Source organism: Acanthopagrus latus, chromosome 16 (assembly GCF_904848185.1).
Source record: "Acanthopagrus latus isolate v.2019 chromosome 16, fAcaLat1.1, whole genome shotgun sequence".
NCBI lineage: Eukaryota > Metazoa > Chordata > Actinopteri > Spariformes > Sparidae > Acanthopagrus > Acanthopagrus latus.
In genome coordinates, this window is record NC_051054.1 from 235,071 (window position 1) to 262,909 (window position 27,839).

At 45.7% G+C, this 27,839-nt stretch overlaps 2 protein-coding genes across 4 annotated transcripts; both read left to right on the forward strand.

The window, feature by feature from the left end:
- The first annotated feature begins 1,348 nt into the window (after nucleotides 1–1,348).
- On the forward strand, nucleotides 1,349–19,473 carry baz1a (bromodomain adjacent to zinc finger domain, 1A). Of its 3 annotated transcripts, XM_037071336.1 has the most exons (30): nucleotides 1,349–1,497; nucleotides 1,813–1,952; nucleotides 2,789–3,067; nucleotides 4,897–5,058; nucleotides 5,475–5,579; nucleotides 6,205–6,292; nucleotides 7,543–7,665; nucleotides 7,808–8,047; nucleotides 8,149–8,244; nucleotides 8,396–8,534; nucleotides 11,013–11,144; nucleotides 11,291–11,611; nucleotides 11,691–11,856; nucleotides 13,498–13,605; nucleotides 13,735–13,808; nucleotides 13,919–14,028; nucleotides 14,916–15,151; nucleotides 15,252–15,472; nucleotides 15,984–16,114; nucleotides 16,191–16,336; nucleotides 16,440–16,657; nucleotides 16,770–16,852; nucleotides 16,939–17,103; nucleotides 17,392–17,612; nucleotides 17,683–17,728; nucleotides 17,771–17,886; nucleotides 17,969–18,147; nucleotides 18,300–18,493; nucleotides 18,623–18,710; nucleotides 18,889–19,473. In XM_037071336.1, exons 2-30 carry the CDS (start codon nucleotides 1,840–1,842, stop codon nucleotides 19,062–19,064), a joined length of 4,476 nt encoding a protein of 1,491 aa, XP_036927231.1. In that variant the 5' UTR covers nucleotides 1,349–1,497; nucleotides 1,813–1,839; the 3' UTR covers nucleotides 19,065–19,473. The 3 variants fall into 3 exon arrangements, with proteins under 3 accessions (XP_036927231.1, XP_036927229.1, XP_036927230.1); XM_037071334.1 differs by having other exon boundaries at nucleotides 17,683–17,886; nucleotides 18,889–19,472; XM_037071335.1 differs by having other exon boundaries at nucleotides 1,350–1,497; nucleotides 5,478–5,579; nucleotides 17,683–17,886; nucleotides 18,889–19,472.
- A 2,548-nt stretch (nucleotides 19,474–22,021) lies between these two features.
- On the forward strand, nucleotides 22,022–27,086 carry cfl2 (cofilin 2 (muscle)). Its single transcript, XM_037072382.1, has 4 exons — nucleotides 22,022–22,145; nucleotides 25,330–25,637; nucleotides 25,782–25,858; nucleotides 26,104–27,086. Exons 1-4 carry the CDS (start codon nucleotides 22,143–22,145, stop codon nucleotides 26,214–26,216), a joined length of 501 nt encoding a protein of 166 aa, XP_036928277.1. The 5' UTR covers nucleotides 22,022–22,142; the 3' UTR covers nucleotides 26,217–27,086.
- Nucleotides 27,087–27,839: the final 753 nt, after the last annotated feature.

The following is a 27,839-nucleotide window of genomic DNA, read 5'->3' on the forward strand; positions in this document are numbered from 1 at the left end:
TAATTAAAAGGTAAATAAATGAAACAATTTGTCACATTGTGTGAACATGTTTGTTCTCTGTTGATGTTTGACCCTGTCAGCTTCTGTAGCCGCTCTGTTAAAGTCGTCCTTCACTTGGATCTGCAGTGTTCTGATGATCAATGATTCGAACATAAACTCAATAATAGTTTTATGTTCATCATCTGGCCGCCATTTTATGAGTCTGAGTCCCGTGTATTGAGGTTTCCTTTGTGATGACGCATCACCTCCAGCTGTCACGCACTCTGCGTCATCACTTGTTACCTCTTTCTTCCGTTTACTCCTCTGACGTAATCCCAACCGCGGCGGACCGTGTCCAGGGCAACCATTGGCTGGCTACGGAGGAGCGGCAGGACGGCCGACCAACCAGCGCAGAGGATTACGGTGAAGCCTCGCCCACTTACTCACTACTTATGGTACGTTCAGGGAACATGCTTGAACTCGGAAACAGGAAATATCTATCAGATACACATGGAGCGAGTTTTAATTCATCCAGACACAAAGAGCATCTGGTCTGACGTCACAACCTGTATGACCAGTGACGTAGTTACTGTCCACACATCAATACACTCTGTAATTAAAAATTTTATTTTTCAAAAGTTTTTATTTCATATTTCTTCTCTCTACTTAATTAATTTATTCAAATTGAACTAGTTAACAATACATATTGTTGAACCAGGAAGAGTTTGAAATCTGGTGAAGAGGGAGACTTCATTCATACATCGGCACCATCAGCAACACCATCAGCACCACCAACACCATCAACAGCACCATCAGCACCATCAACACCATCAACAGCACCATCAGCACCATCGGCACCATCAACAGCACCATCGGCACCATCGGCACCATCAACAGCACCATCAGCACCATCGGCACCATCAGCAACACCATCAGCACCATCAACACCATCAACAGCACCATCGGCACCATCAACAGCACCATCGGCACCATCAGCACCATCAACACCCTCAGCGCCGTCAACATCATCACCACCATCAGCACCACTTTTTCTCCACTACATTTGTCTGAGAACTTCAGTTCCTTTACAGATTATATGCTGCATCAGAGCCAAAGTCGAACATTTCAATTAGATAAAAACATTGATTGTGTTGCTCAGCTGACTCACGACAGACAAAACATACATACATTTACTTTACTGATACTTTTGATACTTAACTACATTTGACATCACATACTTTAAGACTTTTACGAGCGTACTATTATTATGGGAGACTTTTGATATGACCAAAGTAATATTATATATCATATATATCATATCGGTTCTGGAAATGAGCTTCAGCTGAGTGAACGCTGAGTTGTCCGAGCTCTGAGCGGGTCCGTGAAGTGGATGAAAACTTGGTCAACAAGCCGCCGCTCGGCTCAGGCACTCAGCACTCAGCCTCAGCACTCAGCCTCAGCTCGGGACTTGTTCTTCAACATTCACCGCGGATTATCTCCTCATCGTTACACAACTCGGTAAAGCTGGTCAGAGAAGTGTTCTTGTGTCCGTGTAGAGGCAGAGGGCGGAGGTAGAAGTGTGTTTGTGTAGTTTTGGGTTCAAACAGACAGTTAGTGTGTCGGACAGTGAACGTCTCATTTCCATGTGGGCAGATTAACAGCGGCGGTAACAAAAGAGCCGCTCGGCTCCGCGCTGCTTCTGCTCGGTGGATGCTCCGGTCCTCCTGGCTCAGGGCTCCGGTTCGGGTCTGAGGGCGGACTTTTGTTTGTTGTGGGTCACTTTGGCTATCAGGTTCGGTCTTTGTGACTCGGTTTCCCTCCTTTTTTTCAAAGTGCTGCCGCCGCTGAAGCGGAGCTGAGATGCCGCTCCTCCACAGAAAAGCCTTCCTCCGTCAGAAACCTCCCGCCGACCTGCGGCCGGACGAGGAGGTCTTCCTCTGCAAGATCACACACGAGATCTTCAGGAGCTACGAGTAAGTGTCCCAGCTCACCTGTCTCACCTGGACGGAGCCCAGAGAGCCGCTGGAGTCCACTTTGACTGACAGTTGGTCGGCTGGCAAACTTCCAGACAACATACAGAGAACCAAGTTTATTCAGAGTGAAAAATCAAACTTGTGCCGACGAGAAAGTGTCTGAGAACAGGTGGAGAACAGGTCAGGACAGGTGTGTGATGTCAGGAAGGGACAGGTGAGCTGTTAAAGCTAAGCTAACCGAGCTAAAGAGAGTTGGCGGCTGTTAGCTGAGTTAGCTAAGTGAAGCTGTCAGAGCCGTTAGCGTGCTGCTGTTAGCCGTTAGCTGATGACACAGGCCCGCTGTCTGTCAATGAGCTCTGTGTCAATAAAGTTTGAACACCTGCTGAAGGGCTGCTCACCTGCTACAGTACAGGTGATGTCTGACAGGTCATCATCACACATCTGACTGACGGAACAAACTCAGATTTATAAGAAAATAACTGAAAGAACCTGAAATATAAAGTCAGAGTTTGTGATTATTGATCAGATGATGATTGATTTCTTTACTTTCAGCCTCTTCAGAACTTCTGACAGCTCAGATGTGTGTGAAGGACTAAAATAAACAATATCAGATTGATAACCAATGAGTTTATATACACAAGTGGACTCCACAGTGTCTTTAATTGTCCTCTGTTTGTGATTATTGATCATCTGCTGGAAAGGAAAAACCCAACACCAAACTGATGATTAATGAGTTTAGTTTGAAGATGAAGTGCTCCTCTGATATTTTGGTGTTATTGATGTCAGACGTGTGTTGATGTGTGACAGGAGGTCTCACTCCTCTCCTGTCTCCTCAGTGAGTTCTTTGAGCGGACCATCCTGTGTAACAGTCTCGTGTGGAGCTGCGCTCTGACGGGGCGAGCGGGCCTCACCTACCTGGAGGCGGTGGAGAGCGAGCGGCGGGCGAAGCAGAGTCTGCAGAGCTTCCCTCCATCTCTGGTGGTGCCTCTGCTCCACCTGGCCGCACTGAGCCACCGCTGCAGGCTGACAGAGCTCTGCGAGGATGTCTACGTCTTCGTCAAAGACCGCTTCTTCCCCGGAGAGACGGTGGACGTTGCTGGACGTAACGGAACCAGGTATGGACACATGACACCCATGACATGGGTTATTGTTGGTCACAGAGGACAGGACCAGTTTGTATTAATGAGTTTTAAAGGGATAGTTCATGTTTTTTGAAGTGGGGTCATATAAAGTACATATCTATAGTCGATCTGTTTCCTACTGTAATCACGATCAGCGCAGCCTCAGTGTGGAGCAGCAGAGAGCCGCTCCAGCCCAGACGCTCAGCTTTGTACTGCAGTGAACAGAGTCCAGAGAAAAAGAGAAATAAACCACTAAAACAAGGCTCACCTTAAAAAATCTATAAGAGTTCAAGTGTACGTTGTAAAATTCACACCGCTTTACATCGCCGTCAGACCGCCCTTTCTTTTGGCACAACATTTTCTCAACCGTAGGACCTCCGTATCCCTACGCATTACCGCAACTGGGCAACAGCTGATCTGCGAGCAGCAAGATGCAGTGTGAGGCCCAGCTGCTGGACCAGAGGTTTGCTTTTGATAAAAACGAAACTTAACTATCCGTATCCCTACGCTTTAGCTCAACTGCGTAGGGCGCATGCCACATATGCAGCCGACCCTGATTCGAATCCCGGCCAGTGAACCTTTGCTGCACACCCCCTCTCTCCCCCATTTCATATTCTATCCACTGTCTAAATAAAGGTGTCTATTCCATAAAAAATATATATAAATATAAATAAATAAAACTACAGAGTGCTCCTTTTAATTTTAAGAAAGAATTGAGTTAATGTTTCAGATTTGTGTTTTAAGATGAAGAAATGAAGAATATTGTTCTAATGAAAGAAGCAAGTCAGTGTTTCAACAAAGGAATGTAAGAAAAGAAATGTGTTTTTAAATGACCTGTGGCCATTTGAGCAATGAGGTGCGTTGGAGTGCAATAAATAAATTGTCCATTAGAGCTTCTGTGCTGACAAACAACCAGGAAACATCTAAAAAAGAGCAGAAATAGTTTCAAACTTAAACAAAAAGACGCAAGACACAGTTCTGCAAAGTAAGATCCAGTCATGAGCTCCTCCTCATGCTGAAGGGAAGTCTGTGAAGTTTGAACAAACTCCAAAACTCTAAAACTTTGCTGAATCAGCTGTTAGCACTTCCTGTTAGCAGTGAACCTGTGGATGTTCAGACAACTGACACTGGATCACTGTGGTACTGAAGAGAACTTAACAACATGTTGTTTCTAAGGTAAGTTCTGCTCATGTGAGGAGAGACTCTCTGAGGATTCAGAATCCAATTCATGGAGTCGTCATGTCGTCCCGGTGAGGACACAGTTACAGTCTGAGGCTGCAGCTCCTCATCTTCAAGGAGCCTCATGAGTCTCAGCTGGTTTGCTCAAACAGCCAACATGCGAACAGACATGATGAACACACAAATCCTCATGTTTCTTTTTTTTGTAATTGAAGTTTTTATTGAATTCAAATGGGTTGATACGACATAACATGGAAACGTTCCAGGTCAGACATTTCAACAGCCACCACAATAAAGCCCATTGACTGTAGAACAAGGAGATCCGCCCAAGAGAAGCACAGTTAGCAATCACTCCCAAAAATGATTCAATAAACAGATTATTAAATAAGCGAGAATATTAATAATAGTAAGAAAACAAGCAACAACAGAGTGAGCTACAACCACAATAACAATGAAGATAATAACCTGAAGAATATGCAGATAAGTAAAAAGAAAAACAAATAAATACATAAAGATGGTAACATTTCGGGAGAGAGAGACAGAACCACAGTTATGAGTCCGGGTTTTCAGCCAGAGATACATTGTGTGTGTGTGTCTGTGTCTGTGTGTGTGTGTGTGTGTGTGTGTGTGTGTGTGTGTGTCAGACATCTGTGTGAGATCCTGCAGGTTCACTCTCCTCACTCAAGTGCTAACGGAACGCCAGCTGCTAACGGCCACATAAAACCAGCGGAGGGCGACACCATCATCATCAGCGACAGCGACGATGAGAGCAACGCTTTCCAGAGTCCCAACGCTCAGGTCAATGGGTCAGTAGGTCAAAGGTCACCTGTCTGGGGTTGTCAAAGGGTATTAAAAGGTAGTCAATGAAATTAGCAAAAACTGAGGCCATTAAAAAGTAAGAAACGTCGTCTGATGAGGTATTACATTTTCAAACCACTATCCAACTGTGAATTTATGTTCCATTTGCGCAGGCCTATCTCCTAAAAACCGCTTGAATTTATTTATATAAATTATATGTGTGAGCTGGACCTGAGAGGTATTGATGATGTGATGTCAGACAGCGTGCGACGTGGTAAAACTCTTCCCGCCTCAGTCTGTGCTCCAACTGGGTCTGATTAATGACCTCCAGTGATGTCACATGAGTCAGTTGAAGTGAAAAGAGAGTTGTGTTGTTGTGGAGTTATAAAGTTGACAGGTGTGCGTGTGTGTGTGTTTGTGTCAGCAGGAAGAAGAAGAAGCCTCTCAGTCCGTCAGTGTTCAAATACACAGTGAGGATGATGATGGGCGAACACAGAGAGCCCTTCACTGTCAAAGCCAATCAGATCAGGTGAGAATGTGACATCATCCTGTTTGTGTCTGCGCTCAGCTCTAACCTGATGATGATGATGATGAAGTTGACATTAGATCATCGTCGATAATCAATATCACAGAGTAAAAACATTCACCACATATTGATCAATCAGCTGACAAACAGATTATATGCATTCATCCTTTAAATGTGCCCATTAAACTGTTCATATAAACTTTATTGATACAGGGATTGAAACTGTCAATTTGATAAAAAATCAAATAAAACTAATAGATAACTTCAAACTCTGTGTGATTAGACACCACAAGTTTGTATTCAGACAAATAATCGATCAATCGATTAGTGTTGCTGTTCCAGTCTCCACTCTGCTGCCAGCTGGTTGAATGTGACAGTAAAGATCTGTGCGGCGAAACGCTGATCAGTTAATCCAGAAAAGAACCGACAGATGAATCAATAATCACAGAACTAAACTTGAATATTAAAGTGATCAGAAGCTGCTTCAGGACCGGATCACTCTGCTGCCCTCACTGAGCTTTGAAGAAGATTTAATGTGAACCAGAAGCAAACAAACGTTTTCTTATGAACACTGTTTGATGTCAGCTGATCGTCTCTGTGTGGATGTTGATGTTGTTTGTGTGTTCAGTCGTAGGAAGTCCACAGTGTCCAGAGAGAGACTGAAGCTGCTCTTTAAACAACACTGTGAGCCTCAGAACGGGACCATCGTACTCAAGGTGAGAATATTAATACACCACAGCGAGAAACATGCAGTACGTACGTAACGTACACATGAGCACTGTTCCATGAGGCCTTCAGACCAAACACGAGCTGAATCATCTACAGGTCCAGAATACAACAAAGTCAGAGAAAGACACAAAGTTATCACTCCCACATCGTTGTGAGTTGAAAACATTGAACTGGAGGATTTCAGGTGACGTCATGTCTGAAAGTATCAGCGCTGATGTTGACAGTGACGTCATGACGTCTCTGATGTCCAGACAGTCATGAAGAATGATGGAGCATAACAATCAGTAATCATGGCCGCCTGCAGATACACAGAGCTGTGCGATGACGCATCTCCTGTACTGAGACAGGACAGGAAGGAGGTGTGGGAGGAAAGTCTGGCTACCTGGTCAGTCATGGAAATACTTCCGGTTTAGCAGTGAGCTAACTTGGATGGGGATTAAATGTTTTCGGGCGGCTCTTCTAGACTCTGATTTTATTGGATCGAATTGCCCAAATTCTGACTGTAAAACGAGTCATTTTGAGGAGTTGTGAGGCTTTTTTTTACTATGTTTACAGACGCGTCTTTCCCAGTGTGAGCTTTAGTCCCCAGTGCATCACATGATGATGTGATTACACGGCTTGGCCACGACAAACATTGGCTTCAAAGCCTGGTGGTGCTTTTCTTCCTCGTTGGTTTTACCGGTGGTCTGAAAGCCACACCGCCATCCGCTGTATCGGACTATATAACATCATGCTATTCACTGACGGGGGAGCTGACTAGAGTGAGAGAGAACTTGCACCTCCAAAAAAAGAGGCTCAATATGTGGTGGCCAACATTGATATAGTGGTGGACCGCCACAAATAAATGAATGTGTGGGAAACACAGAACAAAGACGTTTCTTCAGTGTTCTGACTGATGTGGTGAGACTCCGTCTACCTGCTGCTCACAGTTACTATTCATTGATTTTCATTTATTTTGATCTCAGTGGAGACAGATGAACACCATTCAGTCTCGGGTAGAGCTGGAAGCTGCCGTCATCCAGACGCTGAAACTCAGCCAGCGGAGAAAAACAATTAATAATCCTGAGGGGTGTGTGTGTGTGTGTGTGTGTGTGTGTGTGTGTGTGTGTGTGTGTGTGTGTGTGTGTGTGTGTGCGTGTGCGTGACGAGAGGCGAATGTTCTCCATGTTTGGTCTGAACGCACCATAGGACCTGTTAATGACTTCCTGTGTGTTGACAATCACCTCCTGTCTCCCAGTCCTCCACAGTGATGAAGTACAGTCTGACTGAACAAACGTTCTCTCAGTTCTTCCCTGATGAGCCCCCCCTGTTCCCCTTCAGCCCCGCCTCTAAAGGTGGAGGGCGGGGCTCACCTGGACAGGTGAGTGATGTCGCTCCACTGATTTAAGTTGTGTGGAAACAGTGTTTGTAAAACGTGTGACCCAGCCGACTGATCAGTGATCGAGTGTTATGAAATGTTTCCAATCAATAATGTGAGCTGTGATGTCGCGATGTGTTCACAGGCTGGTTCGTCGCTGCTGAAGGCGGCAGAGAAGCTGAAGCTGCTGCAGCAGAGGGAGGAGATGGCTGCAGCCGCTCAGGACAAAGCTCGACTGAAGAAGGAGAAGGAGGAGGCTCAGGAAGCCAAGAGGAGGGATAGGGAGGACAGAGAGAGGTTGAAGGAGGAGCACAGGAGGAGGTTTGAGGTGGAGAAACAGAGGAGGAGGGAGGAGAAGGAGCGCAGGAAGCTGGAGAAGGAGAAGGTGAGTTTTGTACTTTATTTTAATTTGAAATTAAAAACTAATCAATCAATTAATAAACTCAAAGTGTCTGAGAGCTGAGACGTCTTTTATTGGATCCTCAGGAGCGGGAGAAGCTGAAAGAGGAGAAGAAGAAGTATGCAGAACGTCTGAAACTATGGAACAAACCCAGAGAAGACATGGAGTGTGAAGACCTGAAGGTCAGTGAACGCACCACAGAGCAGTCGCTCTGTTCCTGTCCGTTCATTTCTTACTAATAAAGTTTAGATTGAACCATTAATGCAGTAATGAACCTTGAGATCTGTGAGAATTCTGAGCCAGGTCCTGTTTCTGTTTGTGCTGGTCCTACAGGAGCTGCCCAGTCCAGTTCCAGTGAGGACTCGTCTTCCAGCCGAACTCTTTGGAGATGCTTTGATGGTTCTGGAGTTCCTGCGGGCATTCGGCGAGGTCTTTGATTTGAAGGACGAGTTCTCTGACGGAGTCTCTCTGGGTTAGAACCCATATTCTCCTAACAGAACTAGACCAGGACCCTGTGGTTCCTTACAGGGTCCTGCTCCCAGTCCGTTTGACTCTTGTGCTGGTGCATTGTGTTCATTAGGATCTGTCATATGTCACTTCTGATTAACGTTTCAGACATTCTCATGGTTCTAGTGAAGGCCTGCAAAGTTTTTATCTTTTACTTAACAAACATTTGTCAGGTTTGCTGAAAGTTTAGGGTCTAAAAGGTTCTCTCAGGGGCTAGGGTTAGGGTGAGGGTTGAGTGGCTTCTGTTGATCGTTTTCAAGGTTCTGCAGATGTTCTACGTGTGTTTTGGTTCTGACAGTTTCTAGAGCTAAACTGTGATTAAATACATGTTCCATTTTCTGAAAGTTAAGGTTTTTATAGCTTCTCCCCTTCTGCAGACGTTCTGGTGGTCGTGATGGTTCCAGCAGATGTTGTGTTGGATTTCAGTGTTGTATTTTGTTGATTTGAATGTCGTGTTGGTTCTAATTGATGTTGTGTTTGTTCTCACAGATGTCAAACTCTCACCAAAATGCAACCTCGGCGTTTTTTGTGAAAGTATATGAGTCAAACCTTTGTATAAAAGCATTATTATGATGAAAGAGGCACTTTTAAGATTTACCGTATTTCCGTTTTCAGGTCCAACTCATTTTCAATGGTAGTGCTATGGGCACTTTTACGATAGCATCAAAATCTCTATTTTTAAAACACTAAGAAGGCTTGACTTCAACTTCAACTTTATTCATTTATTTAGCACCTTTCATACATTAATGCAGCCCAAAGTGCTTCACAGTGTAAAATAAAAAAACAATAAGCCAGTGAATAAAAAGCAGACATATAAATGAGTGTAAAGGTATAGAAATAACAATAATTAAAGTGCTAAAAGTGGAAGTAAGTATGTGCAAGTGTGGAGTAAGAAATAAATATGTATACAGCTAAGAGTCAGGACATAAGAAGTAAGTAACAGACTAAATAACAGGAAAATAAAGAATAAATAAAATGAGCTAAAATGACCAGGCGCCCTAATTAAAAGTCAGGCTAAGACGATATGTCTTTAGATGTTGCTTAAAAATCTCCCTCAGATCCAGAGGGATCCATAGTGTCTGAAAGCTGACTCCCCATATGTAGCCCAGCTGCTGAGGATCTGAGGAACCTGCTGGGTGCATATCTAGGAAGCATCTCAGAGAGCTAAGATGGTGCCAGGCCATTTAGTGATTTAAAAACAAGCGCTCGACACAACATGAAACTTTGCATTGTATCACCAGGGTCTCAGTAGCTTGTTCCACTCGCCGCCGTCCTGCCAGTGGACTGTCGATCTCAGAACATGACGTAACCTGGAGGACAGTTAAGGTGGAACTACTGTCTTCCAGCAACAGCTATCCACACCAGATCTCACGTCACTTTTACAGCTTTTGATTTTAGTATTGTTTCTTATATGAGGCTCCTTATTCACCTTCAAGGTCAATATTTTTTTTCACGAATGACAAAACAACAAACTATCCACATTTATATGGAACTAAGCTTTAGGAGCGTTCCACCTTAACTGTCCTCCAGGTTACGTCTCACTCTGAGATCGACTCTTCTCCACTGGCAGGACGGCGGCGAGTGGAACAAGCTACTGCTAACATGAGCTGTTCAAAAACTTTCTTTTTAGTAACTCTGTGTACACACTAGAGGTAAGATCTTTAGCCTGAGCCCGACCCGACCCGAATTTCGGGCCTAAAATGTCAATCATTACGTTCGGGTCGGGCTCGGGCTTCTCTCTCGCTGACTTTTTTTTAAAATAAATATATGTTTATAAAAATGTATACTAAAACGATGTGTGGATACTAAACTAAGGAATACTTGTTGTAAATAAATAATTTGGATAAAACAGAGAGGGCGGCGCTGTAAGGTAATTGCTATATAACTACTACTAAACAGGAGGCGCAGAGCAAGAGCACGCTTTGCGCACGGCTTTGCGGACATTTCGTGAACGTAAAATACTATGGGATAAATTGAAATTTCGGGTTTGCTTCGGGCTCGGGCCTGCAAATCAAGTTAATTGGTCGGGCTCGGGCTGGGTCGGGCTTTAATGCCTGCGGGCCTGGGACGGGTCGGGCTGGATTTTTTTAGGCCCGATCTTACCTCTAGTACACACACAATGTTGTCAGTGCTGGTGTTCATGTGTAGAGACCCTGGTGATGCTACCAGCAGAGTTTCATGTTGTGTCGAGACTTCTTACTGTTTTAAAAATAAAGATTTTGATGCTATCGTAAAAGTGCCCATAGCACTCCCATTGAAAATGAGTTGGACCAGAAAATACGGTAAATTTTAAAAGTGCCTCTTTCATCATTATGCTTTTAGATGAAGTTCGACTCGGGTACATTCACGAAAGAAGCCTCATTGCATTTTGGCCAGTTTCACTTTAAGTTGGCGTTACTAGATTTTCCTTCAGTTCTTACAGATGTTCTCTCTCTGTGCTCAGAGGTTCTAGAGGAGGCTCTGGTGGGTTCCGACCCTGAAGGTCCTCTGTGTGAGCTGCTGTTCTTCTTCCTGTCAGCCATCTTTCAGGCTCTGGCTGAGGAGCAGGAGGAGGTGGCCAAAGACCAGGCTGAAGGTGCACACACACACGCGCGCACACGCACACACACACACACACACACACACACACACACACACACACACACACACACACACACACACACACACACTGTGTAGACACACATATTTTGTGTGTGTAATGTGTGTATTGTTTATGTGCAGACCTGTCGGAGGCTCTGGATGACGACTGTGATGTCACTCAGTCGGCTCTGAGTGCCGTCGCCTCATTGGCTGCGGCCTGGCCTCAGCTACATCAGGGCTGCAGTCTGAGGAAGTTGGACCTGGACAGCTGCACACTGTCAGAGATCCTGCGGCTGCACATCCTAGCGTCTGGTGCTGATTGTTACCACGGTAACGCCAAGTTCCGCTACCAGAAGCAGGGTGGCTTCACGCTGACGGACGACCCATGTGTTGAGCTGCGATTGGCTGAACCAGCGCTGCTGAAGAAGTTGTCGAGCACAGCGGTGTACGACCTGACACCAGGTCAGACAGTAACGAATGATTCATATCGTTATTGACCGGTGTTTGATCAGTGATTGATCAGTGATTGATATGTTTACAGGGGAGAAGCTGAAGATCTTACAGGCTCTTGTGGGGAAGCTGCTGACGTTAGCGTCCAGCAGAGATGTGATTGAAGACTGTGTGGAAGATCAAAGAGCCGCCAAACAGGAACTGAGAGAAATCAGAGCTGAACAACACCGCCGCGACAGAGAGGAGGCTGCACACAGGTATACACACTATACACACACACACACGCAGATAAACACACAGGTATACACACACAGGTATACACACACAGGTATACACACAGGTATACACACAGGTATACACACACACAAATATACACAGATATACACACACAGGTATACACACAGGTATACACAGACATACACACGCAGATACACACACATACACACGCAGGTATACACACACATACACACGCAGATACACACACAGGTATACACACACATACACACGCAGATACACACACAGGTATACACAGACATACACACGCAGATACACACACGGGTATACACACACATACACACGCAGATACACACACAGGTACACACACACATACACACGCAGATACACACACAGGTATACACACACATACACACGCAGATACACACACAGGTATACACAGACATACACACGCAGATACACACACGGGTATACACACACATACACACGCAGATAAACACTAGAGCTGTGTTGAAAAAATCGATTTTCAGATTCTGAATCGATTTGCATATTAATTCCTCATAATCGATTCGTGCGTCCGAAAATTGATTTTTAAAAATAAGTTTAAAACTTTTAAACTTAGCTAACAAGCGAGCTAATTACCTAGCCTTCTGGCGAGGTAGCTAGCAGACCAGGCTAGCCAGCTAAGCTAGTTTGACAGCTCTGGGGCTGAACAATCGGCGGAGAATGTTTTTCTCTTAAATTATTATACATCAACGTACCTATCGTCCCAACCTAGCTTGGCCACCACCGTGTTTACATCATTTTACAACTTCATTGAGTGTAGAAATGCTAAAGGTTACCCTCCGGTATGATTGTTATGACACTTGTAGCTAGGTTACACTTAACGTTAACGTTACAGTATCTCTACTGTAAAAGTCGGTTGTTAAACCTACGACCACACCACATGTCTCTGTCACCTCACAGACAAATTGTCATTTTTTTCTTGCGCTCCACACTGCTTGTCAAGTACAACTAGTTACTCAGACAACATAAACTCAGACTGAGGTATCAAAATGTCTGACTTTAAACGAGAGATACTAAGCAGCGATTTCAAACAGCCACAGCTGCGACTACGATTTGCATATTAATTCCTCATAATCGATTCGTGCGTCCGAAAATAAGTTTAAAAGTTTTAAACTTATTTTTAAAAATCAATTGTCGGACGCACGAATCGATTATGAGGAATTAATATGCAAATCGATTCAGAATCTGAAAATCGATTTTTTCAACACAGCTCTAATAAACACACAGGTATACACACACATACACACGCAGATACACGGGTATACACAGACATACACACGCAGATAAACACAGGTATACACACAGGTATACACACAGGTATACACACACATACACACGCAGATACACACACGGGTATACACAGACATACACACGCAGATAAACACAGGTATACACACAGGTATACACACAGTATACACACAGGTATACACACACAAATATACACACACAGGTATACACAGACATACACACGCAGATACACACAGACATACACACGCAGATACACACGCAGATATACACAGACATACACACGCAGATAAACACAGGTATACACACAGGTTTTGAAGCAGCGTCGTGACATGTCCCTCCTTCTCCTTCAGGGTTCGTCTTCGTAAAGAGGAGAAGCTGAGGGAGCAGGAGCAGAGGATGAAGGAGAAGGAGGAGAGACTGAAGGAGCAGGAGGTTAAGGGAGGACTCCAAACTAATAGGTAGAGGATAAACTGACAGCAACTGAATTACTGCACAAAGCCACATTAAATTGATTTTATTTGAGCTGTTACGAAGTTTTATTATTATAAATGTCCTTCTGATTTGTTAACATGTCGAATGTGTGACAGTGAGACTCGTGTAGAACCAAATGCTGAAGAAGATGAGGAGCAAAACTCATCGTCCAACAAGAAGAAGCGTCAAGGTAGAAAAATAAATCACTGTAACTTTGCCTCGACTAATTTCATGCTGCTGACTCATGATTGTCCTGCTTTCTGCTGTTGTGATGAGTCATGGTTGTCGTCTCTCCTGCAGCTAAACTGAACCAGAAAGAGAAACAGCAGCTGATGACCTCTGACCCCAAACCCTCGTCTTGCCCCCCCAGCAGTCTGACTGCTGAGGAGCTGGAGAGCGAACAGGAGAAGGTCAGAAACACTCCTTACTGGGATAGTTCATGTCTTTTGAAGTGGGGTCATATAAAGTACATATCTATAGTCGATCTGTTTCCTACTGTAATCACGATCAGTGCAGCCTCAGTGTGGAGCAGCAGAGAGCCGCTCCAGCCCAGACGCTCAGCTTTGTACTGCAGTGAACAGAGTCCAGAGAAAAAGAGAAATAAACCACCTAAAACAAGGCTCACCTTAAAAAATCTATAAGAGTTCAAGTGTACGTTGTAAAATTCACACCGCTTTACATCGCCGTCAGACCGCCCTTTCTTTTGGTACTACATTTTCTCAACCGTAGAACCTCCGTATCCCTACGCATTAGCGAACTCGGCAACAGCTGATCTGCGAGCAGCGAAATACAGTGTGAGGCCCAGCTGCTGGACCAGAGGTTTACTTTTGATAAAAACGAAACTTAACAGACCGTCGAACCTCCGTATCCCTACGCATTAGTGCAATTGCGTAGGGATACGAAGTTCTACGGTTGAGAAAATGTAGTGCCAAAAGAAAGGGCGGTCTGACGGCGGTGTGAATTTTCTCTTTACAACGTACACATGAACTGTTATAGATTTTTTTTAAGGTGGGCCTTGTTTTAGGTGGTTTATTTCTCTTTTTCTCTGGACTCTGTTCACTGCAGTACAAAGCTGAGCGTCTGGGCTGGAGCGGCTCTCTGCTGCTCCACACTGAGGCTGCGCTGATCGTGATTACAGTAGGAAACAGATCGACTATAGATATGTACTTTATATGACCCCACTTCAAAAGACATGAACTATCCCTTTAACAGCTCATCTGATTATTGATCAACTCATGTTTTACTGAGCTGATTGATCACAATGTGATCTGAGTGTCGTGTGTGTCTCACCCTGCAGGTTCGAGAGCTGCTGGAGCGGATTCAGAAGGCGGCAGCCTGCACCTGCCTGCTGCCTCTAGGCAGAGACCGCCTGTATCGCCGCTACTGGCTCCTCCCTTCAGCCTCCACCCTGTTTGTGGAGGAGGACTGCTTCGGCCTCACAGAGGACATGCTGCAACCGAACCCCAAACCTGCGCAGGACGCCACCATCAAGATGGAGGACGAGGAGGTGAAGGAGGAGCCTGCAGAGGGAAGGTAGGTGACTGCTTCTCCCTCTGGTCCTGAGTGTGAGACATGAGGAGCTTAGGTGACCAGTGATGTTCTTTAATGGTCATTAAAACTTCCTGCTGTACAGTACTGGCTCAAACCCCGCCCCTCTCCACACATGTGGACCGCCTGTCAAACGTCCCAACCAATGGTCCTTCTACAACTCGGTGGAGGAGGTGGATCAGCTGATCGAGGCCCTGAATCCCCGAGGTCACCGCGAGAGCAGCCTGAAAGAAGCACTGCTGCAGGAGAGGGAGAGACTGCAACGCCTGCTGTTGGACTGTGATGGGAGCAAGTACAGCCATACAGGTACATGTATACAGGTACCTGAATAGAGGTTGTGGTGGAAATTTCTGTCAATAAAAGAGTAAAGTCAGATCTGTCTTTTCGGTAAGTTTAATCCAACCATCTGCAGATGGACTCACCACACAGTCAAATTCATGAGCTGAGTGAATGAGCCCCGAGTAAAGGAGTGTTCACAATTTATACACAGATATCAACAAGGTCAGGGGAAGAGACAAGCACTCTCAGTGCCAGCAGTGATTAAGCTACACACATACGTACATACAGCTATCCCAAGGCGACTTTCTGAGTTTTGGCTGGTTCGTGACTCTACTACAATCATATAAGGCAGAGGTTAGGTGTTCATACATTTGATTCAACAAAATAGTTCAAAATTCATCAACCCATAATGAAAAGGAATTTTTCCATCACAAGGTACATACATGTTTATTCATACAGGTAAATACACACAGGAGGTATGTCACTCAGGTACACTACCCGTAAACTACCTGTAAACACACCTGTGGTGTTTGTCCAGATCACCCAGAGTCGTCCCGATCAGTCCCAGAATGCACTTCTTCAGCTGAGACTCTGATGGAGGGCAGACTGAGAGACCTGCTGCTGGACATTGAGGACCGGATCCACCAGGGAACTCTGGGAACTCTGAAGGTAAACACACACCTGGTGGTTAACAGTAGACGCAGCAGCTGACATCACACTGACCTGTCTATCTGTCTGTGTTCAGGTGATGGACCGACAGGTGTGGCGCTCAGCGCTGGAAGAAGGAAACTACGACCTGCTGAGTTCTGAAGGCCGAGAGAACGGAGGGGTGAACGGACGGGAGGAGGCCATGGAGGTAGACTCACCTGCACACCTGAGAGCCAGAGACAGGTAACAAACATTCACACCTGAGAGCCAGAGACGGGTACTTTCTTTTGTCTTCCTCCTCTTCCTGTGTTTTAAGTGTGTGTGTGTGTGTGGGGGTGTGTTTCAGGCTGCAGGAGCTGAAGGCAGACAGCGTGGTGTCCTGCAGCGGCTCTGGGACTCCTCAGGTCGTCAGCAGCTCAGTACGAATCCTGGCTCAGGCCCTTGCTCACATCGAGCAAGGCATCGAGAGACGCTTCCTCAAAGCTCCACTGGGTGAGGACGACTCAAAGAAAGAACAGAAGATGAAGAAGAACAAGAAGAAGGACGACGACCAGGCCAGTGACGGTGCGACTTCCTGTTTAATAAAACTCTGAACTGATGTCATCATCATGGCTGTTAGTGCTTCTGTCAGTAGACTCACTCTGTCTGTCTGTCTGTCTGTCTTCCTGTCTGTCAGACGGCAGTGACAGTGGTCGCGTCAGTAAGACGGTATTGGAGCGATGGAGGGAGTCTCTGCAGTCTTGCTCAAGTCTGTCTCAGGTCAAACACACACACACACACACACACACACACACTCCAGACTTCAGTCTTGAATGTGGGACTGACATGCTGATGTTTGTGTCCAGGTGTTTGTCCACCTGTCCAGTCTGGAGAGAAGTGTCCTCTGGTCTCGCTCCATCCTCAACGCTCGCTGTCGCATCTGCAGACGCAAGGGAGACGCTGACAACATGCTACTGTGTGACGGCTGTGACAGAGGACACCACACCCACTGTCTGAGGCCCCGCCTCAAGGTAAATACAGACCACACCCAATAGCTTAGGGCCTCTCAAGGTAAATATAGGCCACACCCACTATCCGAGGCCCCGCCTCAGGGTAAATACAGACCACACCCACTCCCAAAGGCCCCGCCTCAAGCTAACTACGGACAAGCTAGTCAGAAACTGTTAACGACTGTACAAAAAACAGGAGGATGAGAGTGCTTAGAAGAGTTAGCCTGAATCAGCTATTACTAACACTGACACATGTTCTGATTCTGGTCTGATTCAGTGGACTATAACTGTGTGTTTTTTGTAACTCAGTCGGTCCCAGAGGGTGACTGGTTCTGTCCAGACTGTCGACCCAAACAAAGATCTAGCCGCCTACCGTCCCGTCAGCGCTCCTCTATCGACGAGGAGGAGGAAGAGGAGGAGGATAAAGAAGAAGAGGAGGAGGAAGAGGAGGAGTCAGATGAAGAAGAGGAGTCTGAGGAAGAGGAGGAGTCAGAGGAGGAGGAGGAGGAGGAGGAAGAAGTCGTTGTGAGGTAAGTGGAAATATTTCAGCTTCATCTGTCTGCTCTGACATCAGCTCAAACAGCAGTTTATCTTCTGCAGCACCAAGAAGAACTTGGCCCCACCCCTGAAAGGCAAGAACCAGCAGGTCACACCCAAGAACCAGCAGGTCACACCCAAGAACCAGCAGGTCACACCCAAGAACCAGCAGGTCACACCCAAGAACCAGCAGGTCACACCCAAGAACCAGCAGGTCACACCCAAGAGCAGCTCGGCCTCAGCAGGGAAGAATTCAGCAGCTTCTAAGTTGGTATCTGTTTGTCTGGTCCCACAGGATACCAGTTTACTGGTACTCTCATCCAGGTTAACTGATTTTGTCCAATCACAGATCCTCAGGGAGAAAAGCCACACCCCCCACTGTGAAGGCCAACGTAGTGTCTGGAGGTAAACCTGCTGCCCGCTCTGGGAGTCGAGTCAGTGTCCGTCTGAGCCAGGAGATCCTTCCAACAAACAGCAACAGTAAGACCTCACCTGGTCAGAGTGAGGCCCGTAAGAGACCGCCCACAGGTAACAACCAATCAGCACACAGTATCACCTGCCAACAGGTAAACAGCTGGTAGGGTTAGGGTTAGATAGGTGTATGTAGAGCACTTGTCTGAACTGGACCTTGATGTTAAACATCAGTAACACCAGTAAACTTCTCCCCTCTCCTCCCCCAGATGTGACTCCCCCTCCCAAACCCTCCAAACCCGTCCTCCCACCTTCATCTTCCGCTCGCTCGTCTTCGTCCAGTCGACGCTCCTCTGGCAGGAACCACGGCGTCCACGAGTTGTCGGCCTGCGAGCAGCTGACGGTGGAGCTGGTCCGGCATGAAGACAGCTGGCCCTTCATGAAGCTGGTGTCCAGGACTCAGGTACACAGACAGACAGACACACACACACACACACACACACACACACACACACAGACACACACACACACACACACACACACACAGATACATATTCTACAGTTGTCTGTCTCTCTGTCCACCTGTCTGCAGGTCCCTGACTACTATGACATCATCAAAAAGCCAATTGCTCTGAGCACCATCAGAGAGAAAGTCAACAACTGTGAATATCAAACAGCAGGTGAGGACGCACACACACACACACAGATGAGAGTGAAACAGGAAGTGAGTATTGATAGACCAATATGCTAGTTTTAGTCAGCTACCGGATCTAAAGTTGGAAAATATGTATTTATTTTACTGTGATGAAGGAAGTGGAACTGATGTCTGTCTGTCCCTCTACCTGTCTGTCCCTCCAGGTGAGTTTGTCTCAGACGTGGACCTGATGTTCTCTAACTGTCTGCAGTATAATCCTCGTCACACTAACGAGGCGAAGGCCGGTCACCGCCTGCAGCAGTTCTTCCACTCAGAGCTCAGCAGACTCGGCCTATCAGAGCGCGGGCCCACCCCGCCCGCCAAACGCTCCCGACACTGAACCGAACGCCCCCTCTGACCTCAGAGTCAGGGATGAGACCTGGTCCTTCATGACTTCTGACTCCTGTGACTTGTCAATCTGTACTGTGATGAAACACAGAGGTCAAAGGTCATGAATATACAGTTCCACTGAGCTCACCTGAGACACCCAAGTGTGTCCTCACTGATCAGCTGATCAAACCCTCCTGAGTCCATAGTGAAGTGTTAGTTTTTACTCTGACCTGCTAGATTATGCTCAGGTGTCTCCTCCTGTCTTTGGACAGGCGGGGACAGCAGACATTCCTGTGGTGCTGTAAGACAGACAGACAGACTGTACAGACAGACAGACTGTGCAGACAGACAGAGAGACAGACAGACTGTGCAGACAGACAGAGAGACAGACAGAGAGACAGACAGACAGAGACTGTGCAGACAGACAGACAGAGACTGTACAGACAGACAGACAGACTGTACAGACAGACAGAGACTGTGCAGACAGACAGACAGACTGTACAGACAGACAGACAGACAGAGACTGTACAGACAGACAGACAGAGACTGTGCAGACAGACAGACAGAGACTGTGCAGACAGACAGACAGAGACTGTACAGACAGACAGACAGACTGTACAGACAGACAGAGACTGTACAGACAGACAGACAGACTGTACAGACAGACAGAGACTGTGCAGACAGACAGACAGACTGTACAGACAGACAGACAGACAGAGACTGTACAGACAGACAGACAGACTGTACAGACAGACAGAGACTGTGCAGACAGACAGACTGTACAGACAGACAGACAGACAGAGACTGTGCAGACAGACAGACAGAGACTGTACAGACAGACAGACAGACTGTACAGACAGACAGACAGACAGAGACTGTGCAGACAGACAGACAGAGACTGTACAGACAGACAGACAGACAGAGACTGTGCAGACAGACAGACAGGTCTGAACCACTATATAAATAAACTGGAGCTCTGTACGCTGACAGATTTCCCATCAGGCCGTCTGTCACTCAGGGACTAAAGTTCACATGTTCTCTAAATGTGCAGCTGTTTATACTTAAGCAGAGTGTCACCATGGCAACAAGGGCTCAGGCTAAAGGTCACAACCTACGGAAGTCTGTGGAGGCCAAAATGAAATGTGACGTTCCTCCTGATGTGTGACAGAAATGAAACAGTGAATAATTACTGCCTGAACAAGACAGATGAGCCAGAGAGCTTTCAGCTGTGACCCATGGCCTTCTCCAGGAAGTGACCCTTATCCAGCTGTTATCACCTGAGCCGACGACAACACCTGCCAGTCACGTGACCCCGGCGGAGCAAAGTCCAGAGATGCCTCATAAAATGATTTATGATGACGGCAGCAGGAGTCTCCCAGTCTGACACCACAGAGTGTCCCCACAAACGGATCCCATCTGGACAGTTTGAGCGTGTCGTCCTTAGATTTTAGTTCCTGTTCATTCAGGCAGTATTTTTCTGTTAAATGAGTTTTGTTCCAGCTGAAAACTGGATTAAAATATGTATTTCTGTCGTACATCACAAGACAAATGTAAAATTAGTTTTTTTCAGAATGAGACTTCCACAGATCATAACCTAAATATCTCCGATAATTAATGAGGTCACCACCCCTGAAACATATAGGCCACGCCCCCTGTCTCCATGTTTCTTTATCAATTAAAAGAAAAGATCAAACCCGACAAACAAGAAGTCAACATTTAATCAGACCCACGAAGTTGACGTTAAATCTGACTGGAAGTCAGAGTTGAATCTGATAAATAATTGAATTGATCTGATCTGAAAGTTTGTGACCTGCTGTGACAGAATGAAGCCTTAAAGGAGCAGTTCAACATTTTATAAGTTATTGTCTTTGTTTCAGTGAGATGTTCAGATGGATTCACTCATGTACGAGTCAGGTCGTTCTTAGCTTAGCTTAGTGTAATTACTGGACATGAGGTGATATTAATGATAAAACAGAGTAACATGTACTGTTCCTTTAAGAGTCAGAGCTGCCATGGCCTCTGATTTGTAGTTTTTGTATTTTGACTACTGCAATGTTTTTCTACTTTAGGCTGTTTAGTTCTTGTGTGTGTGTGTGTGTGTGTGTGTGTGGAGGTCAGCTGTAGACACTACACTGGAGCTGCTGATTCTCCTGCTATTTATTTAGTTCATTTCTTTATTTATGACTGATAGCCGCCGTCTGCCTCCTGACGCTCCTGACGCTCCTCATGTTTCTCTTTGTTTTCATGTACAAATAATAAGAATAAATGACTTTTTATAACCAGCTGCTGCTTCCTGTTGTAGTTATTCTGTAGAATCTGATGTTTCATACTGAAAACCTTAATTATTGAATTCCTACTATTCAAAATGTTTTTATTGTCTTGTGCAGAGAAACTTGAAGCCCGATGTGAAAGAAAAACTCACGTTAGTAAAATCACAATATATGAAGTTGGAGGTTACAGCTCTGTTACATTCAAACATAAAACACCAGCAGACAAGAATATTAAGATGAGCTGAAAAGGTCAAACAGACTGTAAACAGATGTGACAGGGCAGCTGCTCAGGATGAAGCATCAGTGGCTGAAACACAAAGAATACAAACCATGTGATCAGTTTAAAGGAGGAACACAAATGAGCATTAATACCACAGTATTAGTACAGTGTATTACAGTTACAGTACCAGAAGTAAAAGTTCTCGTTTTATCACAATAAATAAAACATTATTATTGCAGCTGCTCCTCGTGATGACTCGGGGAATTTGTATTTTATTATTAATCATTTATTTGTATTTTTGTTTTATTGGTTTAAATCTGAAAAATAACTCAAGATTTTAGTAACTAATAAAATGTAAGTACGTCAACATGGAGCAGAGTACAGTAAAAATGATTATTAGTGAGGTGATCTGGGCCGGGCCGGACCGGGCCGGACCGTCAGTGTCGCAGGTCCGGTCCGTGTGTGGCTCCGCCCCCCCCCCCATTCCTCCTCCTCCTCCTCCTCCTCCTCCGCTCGGACGGCCACATTCCCCGCTACCTTTCACCCCTGAGAAACCCCGATCTGACTGCGAATCAGCGCGGACAAACCCCGGGACAACATGGTAAGACCCGCCCGGACCTGTCACCAGGTTAGATGAGGGTGTAGATAACCCGCACGGGCCCAGAGCGGAGCCGTGCGGTGCCGTGCGGGTCCTCGGAGGACCGTTATGTGGCTCCGCTCGGCGGTAGCGTGATGTTAGCATTAGCATGGCTGCCGCTCCCGTTATTTAAGCTAGCTGCTGCCCGCTCACCGACCGTTACTCGGTGGTTCTTCACCCACAGAGCTCCGCCGGAGACCCGCTCACACCAGCTCACGTTAACTCGCGCTTTAATTAGTGAATGTGTACAATGGGCCCTGTTCCGAGCCGAGCAGGGCCGGACTGGGCCGGGCCTGCCCCCAGGCCGTGTGGCCAGGAGCGGCCATCTTATTCCCGCTGTGGTCCTGCTGAGCAGACCGGCCCGCACCCAGCCTGCCTGCCGGCCGGGCCCGGGACTCACCGCCGGGGCCTGGCTGTACCAGGCCGGCACGACCCGCTGCATCGAACTAACCCGGTTCATTTTAAGAAGCGCGTTCTGTTAGATTAAGTCCGGGTTAGTTAGCAGACAGACAGACAGACAGCCGTGACTCTGCAGTCTGTGTGTGTGTGCGTGTGTGTGTGTGAGAGAGAGAGAGTGTGTGTGTGTGTGTGTGTGTGTGTGTGTGAGAGAGAGAGAGAGAGAGAGAGTGTGTCTGTGTGTGTGTGTGTGTGTGTGAGAGAGAGAGTGTGTGTGTGTGTGTTTAACATTATGAATATTCAAAGAACAGAATTAACAACAAAGTGAAAAACATTTAGATTTAATTCAATTATGTATTTAACATAGATAAAATGTTAATCTTTATGTCAATAATTCCTAATAAATACATGAATTGTGAGTCATTAATCACATGTGATCAGACAACAATCACCTGATTGATTAATTCTACCATCAATGTTTTCATAGGCTTTATATGAAGATTCATGTTGACAGAATATTTTGTAAAAATGGATCAATGTGACTGATTAACATGAAAGTAATTACTATTATTCTAATAGTGCTAATTGTAACAATATTAATTTTGTGAGATCTCATCGTGCTTCAATACAAACAATCAATATATTCTACTCAGAATGAGTTTTATTGGTATGTTGGGATGAAATGTCTCGTCACAGAATAAACAATCAAGTGAACATTAAAATATCCTGAACTTCATCTGGAAGATTAACAGTAAAAAACAAATCAATATTTAAACTCCGGGAAGGCAACTGATCAAAGAATTAGTATAAAATCAATAGGTGTGAACAGATAATAAAGACAAATATGAAGCAGTAACATGTTGGTGCAGGTGACAACAACAACAGGTGACAGGATTACAGGATCACTCACACAGCTGATCAGGGTGTACAGTCATGTTCACATTAATCAATAACTCATATTGTTGTCATGTTCATTACGTCCAGTCAGCTTGAGAACTGACTTACTGCGCTTCCATTTTGTGTCTTCATATTTATTGATCCAATCAGCTGTCACGCCTTAAACATGATGCAGAGTGACATCAGCAGTGATGTAACAGGCTCTTCCTTTAATCACCAGTTCTGTGTGTAAAACACCCAGAGTGACACTGATGGTGATTATTGATCAGCTGATCTATGTTTGTCTAAAATCAAACATTAACAGCCATCAGGTCACCAATCAATCAACTGATAATCAAAACAGTGATCAGCTGATGTGCAGTGAGTTAAGATGAGGACGACATCAGCTGACTTCTGTTAGTTCGACACCAGTCAGCTGATCTGCCGCCTAAAGGGACATTCTGTAAAACTCACCGAGCTCATCTACAGCTGTGTGTGTCTGTAAAACTTTATTTATACAGCAAACTGTAGACAACCATACACGGTCCAGGGAGTAAACATTAGCAGATAGATGGATGAAGTTAAATAAATGTAATTAGTGGAGTTCATGTGTCCACATGCTGCGTCTGATGGCCTCTGGGAAGCTGTGACAGATGGTTTGATTCATTGATTTCTTGCAAAAGCAACAAAAAATCTAAGTTAACAGCAAACATGTTCAAAGATCTGTCACACAGACACTTTCAGTGGTGATGATTCACTCGTCAACCATTTCCTGCTTCAATAGGAAGTTCATCATGCAGAGAGCTTAAGCCACTCCCCTTCCTGTTCCCCTCATTGGACCTTCTTTGATCAGACCTTTTGTCTGGTAGTGACTGAAGAGAGACAAATCATTTATTGGTCCTGTTTGACTTGTGTCATGAATCACACTCATGATGTTTGTCCGTTGTAATTAAAGTCAAACCTCATGGAGTTTCAACACGTCACCAACACCAACATGGAGCTAAGTGGGCTCAGAAAAGGCTGTAAACAAGATGAACATCACAATAATTGTGCACATATTGACAACTGCAGTTCTGATTCAATTCTGTGAGCTGCTGATATACATGAGCAGCTCTACAATTAGGATACGACATCACTGACAACAGTGTCGTCTTTATAAAGACATATTTTCACAGTGTATATTTCATTAGTTTGATGACAAACATCATGTGTGTGATTCAAGACACAATTCAAACAGGATCAATACGTTATCTGTCTGAAATAAGTTCTGTGAGAGAATCAGAAGGGGCGTGGCTTCAGCTCACCATGTTTCAGTCATCTTCTTCAACACTGTCCAGTGGTTATCATCTGTTTCCATGGTAACAGCACAGACAGCTGGCAGCTAATCATGCAGCATGACTTCACTACAGTCTGCTAACAGCTCTGTGAGGCTCTACAGAGACATCTTAGTGCTTTGAGCTAAATGCTAACATTAGCATGCCAACATTCATGAGGAGACACAAATCGTGAGGAAATCCAACCATTCATCCCACCTGTCAGTGGTCAGTAATTAATCAATTACATGTCTGTAGATGAACCAATCATAAGCAGTTACCTGTCAGGTGTTGACTTGAAGATTTCACAGTTCACAGTGCTGCAAACTATCTAAACCAGGTCTGAGCTGGTTTTAGTGACATCATCCTGAAGATCTGAGGCTGAAGTGTTTCATTAGCGTCAGCACAGTGTTGTAGTGCCAACATGTCTGATCAGTTTCATCTTTCTCGTTGGTGTTTTTATTCCATTTGGTATTTGGACTGTCTAATGTTTTGATCACTTTGTAACCTTGTTCTTAAAGTGCTGTTTGAACAAAGTTTTGTATGATCCGTGTTGTCTGCAGGCGTCAGGTGTCACAGTGAATGATGAGGTTATCAGGGTGTTCAACGACATGAAGGTGAGGAAGTCTTCGACCCAAGATGAGGTGAGGAAGAGGAAGAAGGCGGTTCTGTTCTGTCTGAGCGAGGACAAGAAGAAGATCATCGTGGAGGAGGGGAAGCAGATCCTGGTGGGCGACATCGGAGAGACGGTGGATGACCCCTACGCCTGCTTCGTCAGCCTCCTCCCCCCCAACGACTGCAGATACGGTCTGTACGACGCCACCTACGAGACCAAGGAGTCCAAGAAGGAGGACCTCGTCTTCATCTTCTGGTACGGTACTGATCCAGGACCAGTCTGAGGTCAGGGACCAGACCAGTTGTTGATCAAGGTCCAGAGGTTGATCAGGGTCTTAAACAGTGATTGATCTGACTGGTTAAAACAGTTCTGATGTTCTGACTGCTGTTTCGTCCTCAGGGCTCCAGAGGGCGCTCCACTGAAGAGCAAGATGATCTACGCCAGCTCTAAAGATGCCATCAAAAAGAAGTTTACAGGTGAGAGGCCCTGCGACCTGCCGACGTCAGAGGTCATGTCGTCATTACAACCTTAAATAATGATTAATGGTTAGTTTAACTTGCTGTCTTAGCTGATTGTGTCATGTTGCTAACCACGGTGACACACATTGAACATCTGTCAGGAGGTTCTCTGCGTGTTCTCTGATTGGTCGAACTCAGGTGTGCGTAACTGCTCAGGTGTGTGTCTCCCTGAGCCCTCTGTGACCTCAGGTCTGTGTCCTCAGGTATCAAACACGAGTGGCAGGTGAACGGGCTGGATGACATCCAGGACCGCGCAACGCTGGCTGAGAAGCTGGGCGGGAACGTGGTAGTGTCTCTGGAGGGCAAGCCGATGTGATGTCAATGCGGCGAGCCAAGCGGAGCCAAGCCAACCGCCGTGCCATCCGGACCGAAGCACCTGACCCCACCTGAACACCGCCGCTTCACTCAGCAGCTTGCTCTGTCTGTATCCATGTCCTGAAGGAGTTAGCGTCTTTAGGCTTCTTTGTTTTCTTTTTGTTCTTTTTGCTTTTTTTCAATATGAAGGAGATCTCATTAACATAATGATATGCAAACACCTCCCAGTTTGTTGCCACATGACTTCTGTTCACCTGGCAGAAAAATCGACACACTACCAAACCCCAGGAAGGTTGTCTCTCTCTCACAGCCAGAGTTTTGCCAAAAAGTCGATGTGAAGGAAGCAGCCACACGTGTCAGAGGAGAGCGCCGCACCGCGAAGCTCCGCCTCCTGCAGCTTTTTACATATGACTTTATTTATTATTGTAAACTGTTGTTTCTTCTTCAGCATGTTCAACCAGGCAGACTTATTGTTAGACTATGCATCAGAGGAGAAGAAGAAGCCGATGATTACCCAGCACTTTTTGTTGAAACACTACAGGTCGAGACAGAACGTTAAATTCTCTGTTTGTCACCACGCTAACGTTTGTTTACCTCAGTTCTCATTCCTGTCGGACTCACCGTCATTCTAGCTGTTTGGTCGTCGCCTTACTTTCAGTTTGAATGTAAACGTCACACCAGTTAGTTAGAGTGCACTTTTATTTTGTAAAGAAACACTACAGGAAGCCGAAATTGACCCCAGCAGTGAGAGACGACCCCACAACAACAACAACAACAACAACAACACGACGACATCTGGAGCCTTAAAGTGGAACGTTGTTTCTGAGATCACAGGAAGCCACTTTGCAATAAAAGCCTGTGGCAGATCTGACGCCTCCCGCCTCGTGTCTGCTTCCACCAATCATAGAGCGTCTTCACCCGCAGGTCCTCCACCTGCCGTCACCTTGCATTGTCTCTGGGGAACAGATGTCTGTTCTATGTTCTGCACTTTAATCAGCAGGCAGACTGGAACGATCTCTGGGTGAAAACGCTCTGAACACTGTAGAACTCAGTAGAACCTGTGTGACACATGTACAGCTCTAGTAGTGTTATTGCGATCTGAGGAGAACCACATTATAACCAGTTATGTTCCAATGTAGAAGAACAAAGTAAAACCTTGTCAGAACCAGTGAGATGCCAGTAGAACACTGATAGATCCATAATAGCATATGTAGTACCAGTATGACTCCAGCAGAACCCTGTTAGAACCACTACAACTTGGTAGAACCTCATTAGAACCAGGTTCTGATGCCCTGTTTGAGTGCATCAGAACCTGATTTTAAAGGTTTCACAGGTTCTAAATGTGAAGAATGTTAGTGAAACTAAATGATCAGTCTTTTTCTTCTACAAGTCCTGACTTCCTGCCTTTTTGACCTTCTGCCTGCCTCCTGACTTCCTGTCTGACTTCCGGTCTGACTCCTGACTTCCTGCCTGCTTGACCTCCTGTCTACCTCCTGACTTCCTGTCTGACTCCTGACTTCCTGCCTGCCTCCTGACTTCCTGTCTTACTTCCAGTCTGTCTCCTGGCTTCCTGCCTACCTCCTGACTTCCTGCCTACCTCCTGACTTCCTGTCTGACTCCTGAC